The sequence below is a fragment of the Brienomyrus brachyistius genome, unplaced genomic scaffold (assembly GCF_023856365.1).
Source record: "Brienomyrus brachyistius isolate T26 unplaced genomic scaffold, BBRACH_0.4 scaffold265, whole genome shotgun sequence".
Lineage (NCBI taxonomy): Eukaryota > Metazoa > Chordata > Actinopteri > Osteoglossiformes > Mormyridae > Brienomyrus > Brienomyrus brachyistius.
The window spans coordinates 116,066-129,277 of record NW_026042540.1 but is presented as its reverse complement, the minus strand read 5'-3'; the positions used below and the strand labels follow the sequence as shown (position 1 = coordinate 129,277).

The 13,212-nt window shown below is 43.9% G+C and overlaps 1 protein-coding gene across 9 annotated transcripts in view; it reads right to left on the bottom strand.

Moving 5' to 3' along the window:
• Window positions 1-285: 285 nt before the first annotated feature.
• Window positions 286-13,212, bottom strand: part of ets1 (v-ets avian erythroblastosis virus E26 oncogene homolog 1) — a 38,702-nt gene continuing 25,775 nt past the window's right edge. For 8 of the 9 annotated variants that reach the window (XM_049005346.1, XM_049005345.1, XM_049005344.1 and 5 more), the window contains 6 exons: window positions 12,004-12,204; window positions 11,739-11,810; window positions 11,278-11,523; window positions 9,418-9,675; window positions 4,644-4,762; window positions 286-4,070 (listed from right to left, as the gene is read on the bottom strand). In XM_049005346.1, the coding sequence (XP_048861303.1) occupies window positions 3,855-4,070; window positions 4,644-4,762; window positions 9,418-9,675; window positions 11,278-11,523; window positions 11,739-11,810; window positions 12,004-12,204 (1,112 nt within the window). In that variant the 3' untranslated portion in view covers window positions 286-3,854. The remainder of the gene's footprint in view (window positions 4,071-4,643; window positions 4,763-9,417; window positions 9,676-11,277; window positions 11,524-11,738; window positions 11,811-12,003; window positions 12,205-13,212) is intronic. The other variant, XM_049005347.1, reaches the window with a different exon arrangement.

The window sequence follows — 13,212 nt, the reverse complement described above, 5'->3', positions numbered from 1 at the left end:
TTACCAGTGTTCATAGAGTGGGCATGGAATGGAGCTAAGTGCTTATTAAACTTTAACAAATCACATTAATCAGAGACATGAATAAATTATGTTGTGGATCATAATCTTACGATGGTTATCAACCATATAAATTCATCTCTCTTGGTTTCCAATGGCATTTAAAGGGTACCGGGTCCCTATCGATACTGTATGCAGGTCAGGTGTTAGAAACAAAGGAATGTGGCCTTCTATGGCAAGGAGATCTTTCGAGACAAACAAAAAATTAAAACACAGCACACAGAACAGTTCAGCATTTTCTCACATATATTTCTGTAACATAACAATTTAGTACAATAAGAATAGACGCTACAGTTTATAAAAACCTTCCAGCAGAAATCAATGATGGGCCAGCATCAGCCTTTTCTTACGTAACTGTTTTGCAGACAGGTCTTCAATATTTCGTTCATTTTTTTTTTTATGTATATAAAAAAGAAAAAAAAAAATCGCTACATTTATTTAGTTTCACCTCGACCTTCATTTCCTGTTAAAGCACCAGCTGTCTGCATCTTATATTTCAAAGTTTATAAAATATAAATTATTTGAAAAATATTCAAATGTTTGTGAAACAATATTTAAAAAAGATCTCAATAACATAAAAATACAGGAACACTATAAAATATACAAAAAACGGGAACAACAGTAACATCGACGACAAAAATTCCTTACGGAATACTAGGTGGTATGCATTTAAATACCACAGGTAATAAGTGTGTGTCTGGATGACTGTGTGTGAGTGTGTGTGTGTGTTTGTGTTTATGCGTTTTTGTAAATGTCAAAATTAAGTCCATTTAACATGATCCGTGCAACACGTGATTACAATATACATAACACTGTGGGTACGCGATATGATTTTCTCACTGATAAGATTTTGTAGCCAGACAAGCTACGTCCTATAACGCAGACGATTCTGTAAAAAGACATCAGACGAAAGTGATCAGCCCAAAGCTGTGAATGGCACAGTGAACGCAGTTATCCGGAAGGCCAAACCTCCACACCAGTGCGCCTCACATTCTTTGGAATGACAGAATGAACAAAAACGTATAAGGAATGAAACGACTGCATGTTTATCGTAGCTCACATCAGACAAACTTTTTTTGTTTTCAGAGGTTCGGTGTGTACGTTCGGCAACATGTGTGTGAACAGAAGATGTCAGGTTCCATCTACAAACAGCGGTAGCACTAAAGATTCCTGACCCCCCCATCCTATATAGCACCCCAGTTTATAAAACACAACCGGATCCAACCAGTAAGTGTGGAAGTAAAGCTTTTTAATCTCACCCATGGCAATAAGTATAAATGGATTGTCTGGCAGGAAAATTTAAGGCTATCATTTATTTGGATAAAATCGGGAAAAACACCATTTCACGTACAAAATTCCAGCCCCTGTTTATGAAAGAGTGGATGTACATTTTGTTCCCTATTACTAGCATTATCTGTTTTGTTTGTTTTTCAATTGAGCTCCTCCTAATAGATCATATGAAATATAATCTGTACAAACAGACAACTGCAATGGTATTATAAGCACAAGTGACATTCGGCCATTGTAAACAATAACATTTTTATTTTAAGATGATATTTTAAGACTGGCTTTTCCCATACAGTCCTCATACAGTGATATTCTCATTGGGCGGAATCCTCACATGTCTTTCTTTGACTTTATCCGGGGGGGGGGGAGGTGGGGGGGGGAACCAGGTCTGGAAACGTCTCACTTAAATTCAACTGCTTTGAATTAATACATAAATATGTCAGTAATGTATCATCCAAACTCAATAGAATAATGTTTAGCCCAAAAAAATAAAAATGACGTATCTCTCATGGATCAGTTAAAACAATGTTGCTTTGTACTTCATACTGGCTAGTGACTTCCTCGACATCGACCAAGATGCATTCGCCTCAAAACCGTCCTCATAGCTGGCGTCCCTTCTTACCGCTTCTCTTTAACGCTTATTAGTGGAATCGACTAGCTACAACAAAACAGAGGGGTGGGGGGGGGATTTTCATTCCTCCAAATCCAGTCCTTACGACCCCAATGCCCAAACATGTATCCAGACCATAGGTCCCTTTTCCATCCACCTATTTATGAAGCGAAGCGGACCAGCAAATACCTCATAATTCGCCCTGACTCCCCTGACGCCTACAGTCTCTCAAAATATAGAGCAGCTCTTTTCAGTCCCCTTTTCAACCCATTCTGTCTGTTTACCTTCTCATTCCAGTAAAAACCCCTGGGTTACAATGGCCAGTCCCGCTCATTATGACTTTAGGCAACTTAACTCAGTGTAAGATGAGAGACGCTTATTCTTTTCCCAAGGTTATTGAATTTCTAATACACACTGAAATACAGTACATTCAACCTATGTTCCCAGTCCTTCCTCTGTAACAAATACCTCAAGTAAATGGCTCGCAATTCAATTAAGGCTGATTCAATTAAACGAGCAGGGTTCCCCTTCGCTTTTGCTTCGACTTTTAAGATTTGTCACTTTTCAGGTTATTTTTCCAACATCATTTGCTGATTTCAGCAACTGTTTTGTTGGGAAAAAAAAAAAACTGCCGGCTGTTAAAATGATGAAAATCAATAGGAATTAGGAATATTACGCTCTATTTCACCGCACAATTACACCTCTGGTAGCAAAATAAAAGAATTAACAAACATGAGCTTCTCCATCCTTGTTTTGCAGCCGTACGAGATGATGAGGCTGTTAACCTGGGCTATTCTGTGATACGGAGCTCCAGACCTCTGACCCGCGTCAACAGTCTTTCAACCCTCACATAACCGGAAAGCCTGTGGATGCGCGTGGATCGCGTCGAAAAGGCCGACAAGGAAACGACTACAAGCTACTTTGCAGTCAGTGCTGTGTGTGTGAGTGCATGTGTTTTAACGCTGAGGGAATGTGTGTGCAACACGAAGGCAACTGCTGCAGTCAAGAGGCAAAACGGCCACTTTCAGTTATGGGAAGTGGGCTCTCTTGAAATGACTAAGCATGTTTTCAACACATATGAAAATGTCAGTGTCGACAGAAGCAAAAATCAATTGTCAGATTATCCCTCCATAATCTGGAGCCCAGAATCGACACACATTTATAATTTTACAATTTCCTACCCCCATAAACACAAGATCTTCTGGGGAAAATGCTAGCAGACACCTACGTAACATGGAATTCATCAAGACAGGAGTTAAAAAAAAATAATACTGGCACAAACGTCTAGTAAAAAAAAAATAATAATAAAAAATCAACAATGAAACACTTTTTGGATCTCGGCTTGGGGCTCTGCCCATGTTCTGTGTGCAGAGAGGCAGAGAGGCTGTATGTATACATCATATACACATATATAGTTCCTCTGAAATTTTGGCAACAGTTATCGTGGCAGGAACCTTTTCGTCCCGGACCTGTCCATCTCGCCATCTTCCACATGTTTTCCTGCTCCCTTCCATGTCAGTTGCTTGTGCTATTAAGCAGAATTGTCGTCTTTTTTAACCGATAGCTGTCCGTTTACCTCGGGCCACGATGCAATCTCTTATTTACACGCATATGCATTTATATGTGTCTACAATCTATTTGTCTATAAATATATGTACGAATATTGTTTTCATACACGTGGTCCTGGGTGAATGAGGCTAAGGCGAGGTACGCGACAGCGCCCCGGCCCTTTTCCGCGACGTCATTGTCGCAAAGAGCCCAAACAGTAAAACTGGCTGGAGCTATGCGTTAAAAAAGACGTTGGATTGGTCCCAGCATGCCCTCCAGTCTGCACATAAATCCTTCTAGCACCCGGGATCTAACCCCCCTCCCGCACCCGGCACATCCTCCCAGCCCCTCCTCACTCGTCCGTGTCGGGCTTAACATCCAACATGGCGTGTAGCTCCTCGGGCGCGTATCCCAGCAGGCTCTTCAAGTCGCAGACGAAGCGGTAGACGTATCGCTTGCCCGACGTCTTGTGGATGATGTTCTTGTCATAGTAGTAGCGGAGACCCCGGCTCAGCTTCTCGTAGTTCATCTTGGGCTTGTTTTTCCTCTTACCCCATCTCCGGGCCACCTGCGAGCAGGAGCCACACTTCATCACACGGCGTCAGCAGAGACAGAGAGCAGACCTGCACCGCGGCCGAGGTGCAAAACACACCAACACAGCCTCTGACATCTGAGGTATCATTTACAGCTATGTGGAAAATGAGGGGAAAATGGTAAACAAAGATTTCTGCGTCCTTTTGCTCCCAGTGCGGCAAGACCATCAGTCAGTTTGATTTTATTTATTACACAAACAAATTGTGCTAAAATTCTTCGGAGCACGCCTTTCAGAAGGAATATAAAAATGGAGAATTCGCACATTATTTGCTAACATAGGGGAAACGGAATGTCAAAGAAAACAATGAAAAACTAATGCTAGATAAGAATATTTCTAAATGTGCAAATCACAAATAATAAATATGATTGTAATGGATGGATATTAATGCTCTTTATGGAACTTAAACTTTATGGAAACTACATGATGATTCTGCAGCTCGTTCTTTAGAAGGTGTGGGATTTGTCTAGTTAACGAATGACATCTTCAAAGTGTAAATGTTTCTATTTGGAGTGGCACCCCGCTGATCGCCGACGCTCGGCCTCTCACCTCGTCCGGGTCCGAAAGCTTGAACTCCCATCCGTCTCCTGTCCAGCTGATGAAGGTCTGGCACGACTTGTCCGTCAGGAGCTCCAGGAGAAACTGCCACAGCTGAATGGGGCCGCTACCTGCGTGACAGAAGCGGAATGATGGATCAGAACCATCGCTTGCCTCAGGGAACCTTTGGCTGGCTACCCAAGAGCGAAACGTCCAATGTGCAGTCATGCGTTTAGTGCAGCAACCGAAAACACGACTGCGATTCATTACCGATCCTCTCATGGTGCAGTAGCTCATAACTAGTAAAACAATGGAACATTTCCACTCAGTCCCACTTATAAATACAATATGTGCTACATGTCGACAAATATATATGCATTCTTTAAAAATTGTTATACAGTAGCTTTTTGGCTCTGTATTACACGTCATCTCTATAGTCTAATGGGTATTTAATCTATTTATAGACCTCTCTTCTAGTTTCATCCATGCCATATAAATTCCATGCGGATAATGTCACTCTGGCTAAAAACAGCAATGTCTTCATCAGAGTGTGAATCCAGGGAATGCCTGAAATGAGGAAATCAGCAACAGGGCCCTCTCTCCCATCCGCCTTGGTACCGGTCTGTCTAGCATCCCCATCGTTTTGGGACGTCCCACTTCACCAGAACCATCCCTCCCACTCTCACAGGGAAACTGGCTAATCAGGTGCTTCTGTGTTTACATGGACGCTGATATTCTCTTTCATTCATTCATTCTGCTGATACTTTTATCCAAAGTGACATAAAGAGAAAACACTCTCAGCGAGTCCCTGGAGCAACTGGGGGCCAAATGGGGGCCCTTAGTTAAGGGACTTGGGCTGCACAGGTGCAGCATACTAATGCGAGGAAAAAAAAAAAGTTATTTAACCAAAGTTATCCAAGATAATGCGAGAATGAGTCAACGTGTTCTGTGTGAGACTGGCTGCAGCATCTCCGTCAGCTTTGACGCATATAAATCCCAGTGGTGGTTTTCTCTGCTTACCACAGGTGACAACTGTACAGGCCAACCGTCACCTTGTTGGAAGGTAAAACAAATCGTACCTGTGAGGTACGCAGAGCCATGATGCGTCGCCTACATTTTGCGAACGCCTTGCAAAAGTATTTGAGACTTCAATGCACGATCTACACAGAACAGCAGGTTTGATTCTAGCAGGCTGCCATCCAAATTATGCTAGTGATTATCCGGAGATGCAATGGCCTACCTTCTCATAATCAGGAGACAGATACTCTAATCAGAACCTGAGCTAAACAGTAAGGAATAAATTCAGTGGAGTCTTTCAAGATAAACCATGAGATTTCTTGCACAGTTTTGAAATTTCCTCTGCTGCAGTTTTGCAGTGTCGCCCATGTCTTCTGATATGGTGATTTTATCTGTAGCCTAACTGGCCTTGTTTCGCACCGCCTCACCCCTAAATCACAATCCGATGCAACAGCTCAGCAGCAACTAGCCTAATCTATTAAAGGCCCGTCCAGAATTACCACTTCAAAGGTCCTCCACCGGAGCGCAATATGAAGAAAGAGAGCGAGATCACAGGGTCAGGTTTGTGCTTGCCGCAGCATTTTATGTCCTACTTATTTTTCCTGGGTTTGCTCGCCTCGTAAAGGTTTAAAAGCCACGTCCCCTGGAAACAGACGCGATCTGGGCCCTGGTCTGGCGCGGAGGCAGCCGTCGCCCATTTTCTGCTGCCCTGTCTCCGGGCCAGCAAAGCTCACAACGGTGTTTCAGCCGACGCTGGCAGCAGGCTTGCAAAAGGAAAAAGAAATGAATAAGGCAGGGCGCATGTTTCTCCCGGGGCAGGTGGTTTGCGAAGCCGTTAACCTAACCAGACCAACGAGGTTGTGAAAGTACACCGGTTCAGGCAGTTTTGGCCGTTCCTCTTAGAGGTGACAAACAAGAAAACCTCACGGCGAAGGCAATGCCTCGGCTATCTCTCACCTTTCTTATCGCCCTCCGATCTTGACGAGAGACATACTTATGCCTGAGTTTGCGGTGCAGCGACAGGAAACGGAGGCTTATGCTTTCATAAACAGTTATTCTGATTATTATACAAACGCATACGTGTATGTCCTGCATTCAGATGGCTTATTGTTGGGAAAACGATGTCGCGTGTTTAAGTTTGGTGACATACACAGTCATTTTTGCCCGGATAACAATTTACTCTATAAAACTACACTAACACTTTCCCAGAGTGCTTGTTTCATACTGCTTTCCTGACACTAAATGTCTGGTACTAAACAATTTACCATGAGGTTCGCTTCCAGTGCTGCCCACACGCTTAATGCTTATATTCATCAGATCTCAGCTAGTTCTCTTGTATAAACTCACTGAACATATCACTGAAGTCATTCAAGATTTCTGACAAATGCAATCATCTGTTATCCTAAGTGGAAGATCTGCATTATTTTGTTATACTGTGTTTTAGGTTGGCTTTGAGGCTATTCCGTCATGCAAAGGCATTACAATCTGTCCTGCAGAAATTATTTTATTACGTTTTTTCATGTATTACATAACTATTTGGTATACCATGCTAACACATAATAATTATATCGTTATTATTGAATTCTAGCAAACCATGATGGCGATATAAGCATTCAAAGCTATAGGACACCATGGCTTTTTATAGTTCTAACTTAATTGTAGTTTCTTGTAAGGAGCCAGTCAAAGTGTGGTTCTGTGTGGTGGTTGTTGGTTTTTTTTTTACTTTTTCATCTTTACTGAGCATTTTGAGTTACTTTGTCTTGTCTGACGCTAATACCTCACTGTTTACTCCATAGGTTAGTAAAAAAGAGGCACCCGCAGAGCAGCCTGCAGAAAATTAAAGGTACAATGAAATCAAACGCAGTCATGATGCAAATGCAAAAATAGCAAACCCCCCCCCCCCCCCCCCCCCCCCCCGTTTGTAACTCTGCGACTGAATTTTATGATGATTAGTGACGGTCACTAACGGAATGTTAGGGCACCAGGCTCTGCTGTGAAAGCCATCCCTCTCACCCGTCGTCACCCCTCCCCTTCCAACCTCCCCTATGACACTCAACACCCACCTTCCTGCCCCGTCAGGAAACACTGAGGGTCTCAGCGTCTCTTTCTAGCTCTGAAACGTTCTTGGGTGCTACACTGAAAGCGAAGGGGTGCCAACTGAAATGAAACAGCCCAGGTCACAGAGTCTCTGTTATTCAGGAAATTCTAATGTTATTGTCCCGCTATATAACACATAAACAAAAAAGAAGGTATTCTTCCCTTAAAGAAGGTGGTCAGAGCCCCACAAATATGGCACATGCACCTGAAAACACAATTTCCAGCTTAGGATCCTCAAAATAGGCTCAGACAAAGTATTTTGTGAAAAACATCAGTGTTAGCATAACGGTCATGCTAACAGTGTTAGCATAGCTAACATAACAGTGCTAAACATTTTTAGCACCAAAACAAATACGTTTTGAAAAGGTTCAAATGTGCTAAAATGTGTTCACGTTGCTGGGCGATGCAGGGCATAATAAGGCCCTGATGTAGAAACCAACAAGGAAAATATGCAAGATCTCTTATGTCAAGCTGACGAGCAAACGGCTGGGAGGTTTTAGATAGTAATCAAGTCCCACTCCTTTACACTACAATCTACTACGCAGGTTGAATGAGGTCTTCTGAGATAAATTTACCCTCGAGTTCAAAATGTACAGGCAGGTATCATTTAGGGCTGCTCCAGGGTTGCCAAGACAACTTGAAAAATAGGTCGAGATGTGGGGGAGATAAAACCAGCATTCGAAAGCTCACTCAGGGCGAAGCAGAGCGAGGAAAAGACACGGCAAAGTTTTGCTCGTTTCCTGTAATGTACCTGGCTTTGACTTCAGCAGATTAATCTTATAAAAAGATAATCTGATGTGAGATCCCTGATGCAAGATCCCCCACTGAGGATAAAGACGTGGTGGCAGATGTCTAAAGCAACTGCATCGTGTATGTGTCATCAAATGCGACCGCTGCCTGGGTGTGTGCTGCTTCTCCAGAAACCTGCATCTTGACACGCTCCCTGCCATACTCGTGCTGCACAATCGCAGGACAAGTGTAAATCCTGAACCAAGGCCCCACAAGTGTCCTTCTGGGAAGGTCAGTACCGCAATCTAGTCACAACTGGTGCATAGTGAACAAGAGAACAATCAATACAGACGATTTCTGTCCGGATCCCCTGCAGAGGCGGCATGGTGGTGGTTAGCATTGTCGCCTCACACCCCAGGGACCCGGGTTCGACTCTCCATCGATGTGTGTGGAGTTTGCATGTTCTCCCCATGTCGTTGTGGGGTTTCCTCTGGGTACTCCGGTTTCCCCCCACAGTCCAAACACATGCTGAGGCTAATTGGAGTTACTAAATTGTCCGTAGGTGTGCATGTGAGAGTGCATGGTATGTGAGTGTGCCTTGCGATGGGCTGGCCCCCCATCCTGGGCTGTTCCCTGCCTCATGCCCATTGCTTCCGGGATAGGCTCCGGACCCCCCGCGACCCAGTAGGATAAGTGGTTTGGAAAATGGATGGATGTATGATCCTCTATAGCCCAAGAAATGCATATTAGCACATTAACTGTATCATTTAATAATATGACTCCTTAGCATTCTGTTGAACTTAAACCACATTGCTTTGTTGTCTCTGAAGTTTTTGACTGGAAAGAAAAAAAAACTCATTCACAGGAAAAGTTATTTTTTAGGTAAGAGAAGATTTTGTAATAAAGGAGCTTGAATGGAACGCGAGTAACGGACATGGCTCACCTGTGTAACCAGCGAGGGCGGCTGCAGGGATGACAGGCTTGTCTTTGTTGAGGTCGGACCGCTCCCTCACGTAGTCCTTGAAGGTCCCCTTGGGCTTGTGTAGCGCCGCGGGGTAATCCTCCACCACCTCGAAGCTGTCGTACGACGGCACGCGCTGCAGGCTGCCAAAGGACGACTGGCTACTCCAGGACTGTGTCAGCCGGTCACAACTCTCCAGGCTGTCCATGCTCTCGAAGGAGTCCTGACCGCCGAGTTTCCCTGTGGGGGGGGTCACAAAGCCATACATGAGAGGTATCCATCAACCCGAACCACCGACAGCCTTTCCCCGAGAAAATGGTGGAGTTATAAATGGCGGGACTCCACACACTTATTCATCTCACAGGCCAACTGGTGCTTGCAATCAATATTTTAATACCACTCTGAATATTACATAATATTTAAAAAATGGCGTCATCCTTGCAAAATCCGAAAAAAAAGAGCAAATGCATGCCATTCTTCATCCACACCTTGAATGTACTGTAAACTTGTATATCTCCTGCGCTTTATTTTATTTCTTGAACACAAAAAGAATTGAGCTACTTTGTGGTTTTTTTTTCAGCCTTTGCAGTTGCAGTGGACCAAGGACCAAGCTGGAGGTAATTTTTCACAGAGGGGGAGTGAACATGCAACCCAGCACAGTGTCCCAAACCAGCAACTGTCATGCAAAGACTTGGTTCTAATTGGAAAGACTACGGGACAAATCACTTCCATTGGGCCAATCAAAGATAAAAAGCTGCATTTCTACCACGTTCTATTTAAAGCATTAAAACACCGGCACGGCAAAAGTGAATCCACACGCTAGTCTGACGATGCCACAGTCATTTCCATCATTCGTTACAAATAAGCAGTGGCCGAGCTTTGCAGTGAGCAGTCCAGTTATTTTTATTTCTGCACTGCGTTTTCAAATTAGAGTAACTCAGTGCTTAATCCATGGGATGGGATCAGTAGAAGAGACAAGCGTTTTGGAAATTTTTTTTTGCGTTATTTTTGTTTTGTTTTGCTATCAGTAAGAAGAAAGTAACCGAGTGTAAGAAAAGATTACAGCAGAAAACTGGACCACGTTGCCCCAGCCGTCTCGACGCCCTCCAAGCTTCCTGAGAACTTGAAAGCTGCACATCAGGCAGACTTGGTGAAGGCGCTGTTAAAGGTTACTGTGCCTTTGCTGCTTTACATAAAGGCCCCAGCCCAGCGTGCGGCTTAGCGAGCTTCTCACTTTGACACAAACAATTCAGTTTTCCCCGCACAGTCAAACGGCCGAAGTGGTTTTGCCCCAACCACAACCAAACCAAAGAGCGTCTTTCTCTCTTATGGCTTGCAGCGCTTCCCCGATGTGGCACGCCAAAGGCGCAGGCGTGGCACCCATCGAGCGGGACGGCCGTGATCTCACGGGGCCTGCCGCCGGCGAGACGTCTGCAGGCGAGAGAGTTTTTTGCCTTGCAGCTGACTGCAGCAGCATCTGAGCCTAAATTCTTATAAAAGGCCTCACTTCTGTTTAGCTTATGGCAAAATGAAAGTACACGTAGTCTTGTGGGCTACAGGAAATAGTCAGCTGTGGACTTGGCTGATGTATGGAAAACATCTTGTGGTCAACACTGTTCACCTCATTGTGCCCAAGTTCCCTCTCCTCATTGGTCGGTTGGATGTACTTTTTTTTTTTTTTTAAACCCACGGAAACTCATAACACCAAGAAAAGTTCAAGTCCTGCTGACACAAACTTCAGTTCTCTGTTAATTTTGCAGCCTCAGCATTCAGACTCACATGTATATGGAGGCCAGGGCACAGACAGTGATTGGGGGGCTGGTGGAAGGGGGCGGAACTTACCTCTACTGAGACGGCCCACGCACATGTTGTCCGGGGAGATGACTTCCTGCTTGATGGACACGTAATCCCCCGGCTGCTGGCTGAGTGGGGCATCCCGCAGGATGACACTGGGATACTCGCTTTCATACTTGAGCGTCAGCAGGTCCTCGGAACTGATGGAATGCAGCGTCTGGTACGACTCAGTGATGAATCCAGGCTCCGAGTATTCTGAGGGGGGAACGCACTGTGGGTGCTCACTGCCATAATCTTGAAGGAAAGAGTAGGACGGGGGAAGCGGGAAGGGTGCGACTGATCTTACTCACAGTCATTTTCATTGAAGACAATGAGTCAAATGAGCTCTTAAAGAAGTAGGTAACTATAGCAAGACCTAACAGGGCCTCATTTATTAATACTCATCAATACTGGAGAATACTGTCCCAGAAACACAGATACAATAGTGTGTAGCTGAAAGTCATACTTACTGACAAAGTAATCTGAGGTATAGCGAGATTCCTGGAAGGAGGTTAGGCTGTTGATGGGAAAATGCTTCACATCTACATCAAGACAAAAAAAAAAATGTTCGCTGTTAAGCGACCAGTTGTTTTCTGTTCTCTGTGCATCTTTGATTGCTGATAAAATGACTCCGCTGAATCAGGCAATAACAAATATGCAGAAACAGGATGGGAAAAAAACCTCGGCGATGGCAACCATGCGGCGAGCACCACGGGGAGTCGATGTCCGCTGTACCTTTTTGAAGCATCTCTAAATGCTCCCAAAGGATGTCCCCGACGAAATCTGGAGCCAGGTCCAGGAAGCGCTCCTTTCCCAGGGCACACAGGCTGGCACCGCTAATGCAGAACTTGTGGAAGTCCACGTTCTTTAGGCTGAATTCATTCATGATCCACATTAGCCACTCGCGCACATTGTTCTCTGTCCACTGCCAGGGGTCTGAGGGAGACAGGAGACGGATGAGCGTGGGACCGGCAGAGGTGTGGCATTTTGCATGCTAATGTAGCCATTTTGGAAAAGATTACAATACTGCAGGGCACCTGACTATTGCCGTTAGGGTTGGTGGACATCTACTTTCATGTATGTATGAGGCTGGAAGGAGGAGTAACCATAAAACTGGACCCTGAACAAGTATATGTACGATCTATGCAACTCATGCTAGCTGCTAATATTTTTTCTATTTAATTCATATACAGTACTGTGCAAAAATCTTAAGAAGTCGAAGAAAATGATATTTAAATGATGTATGTGTTGGTGTAAAATTATGATGGTATGTCAGTCAAAGCGTGTCAGCTTAGCTATTTCAGTCGGCTAATTAATACTTCATTGAGTTATTTGACTAATTAAGGTAATTCATTAATTGAGCTGGTGGAGAATTTTAACAAATACAAGGAATGACTGAGGTTCCCTTTAGGAGAGGTTTGGGAAACAAAGTAGTGTTTGTTCTAGCCATCCAGCCACATATCAGAACCTTTCGGAGAACAGAATAAAATCTTGTTTTTTACTGTATTACTCTTAATGTGCATATATCTCCAGATAAATAGCCTTGAACATTTTCTTTTATCGCCTTTTTCACAGTACTGTATATGTTAGTGAAAAGTTCAATAAAAATTAGTTATACAGCCTGATACTCCCAAATCATTCCCCACCTCAACACAAAAATCCCTATAAAAATAAGGGCATTTTAAAAAGATTCCTTAAAAATCGACAAGCATCCAAATCGCAGGAGTGCCTTTAATTTACTTCATCAACACTTTAATTAGCTTCACATTTAACAGTGGCACTAGGAATCTGTTTCAGGCAAACGCCTCCATGCAACTGAGACAACGACCAGGTTAGTCTCAGCAAGCATAATGCATAATCCATTATGACGGGTCCATTATGACGTGTCCATTATGACGTGTCCATTATGTCGTGCATGTGACGGCACTCGAGGTGGTCCTGGCT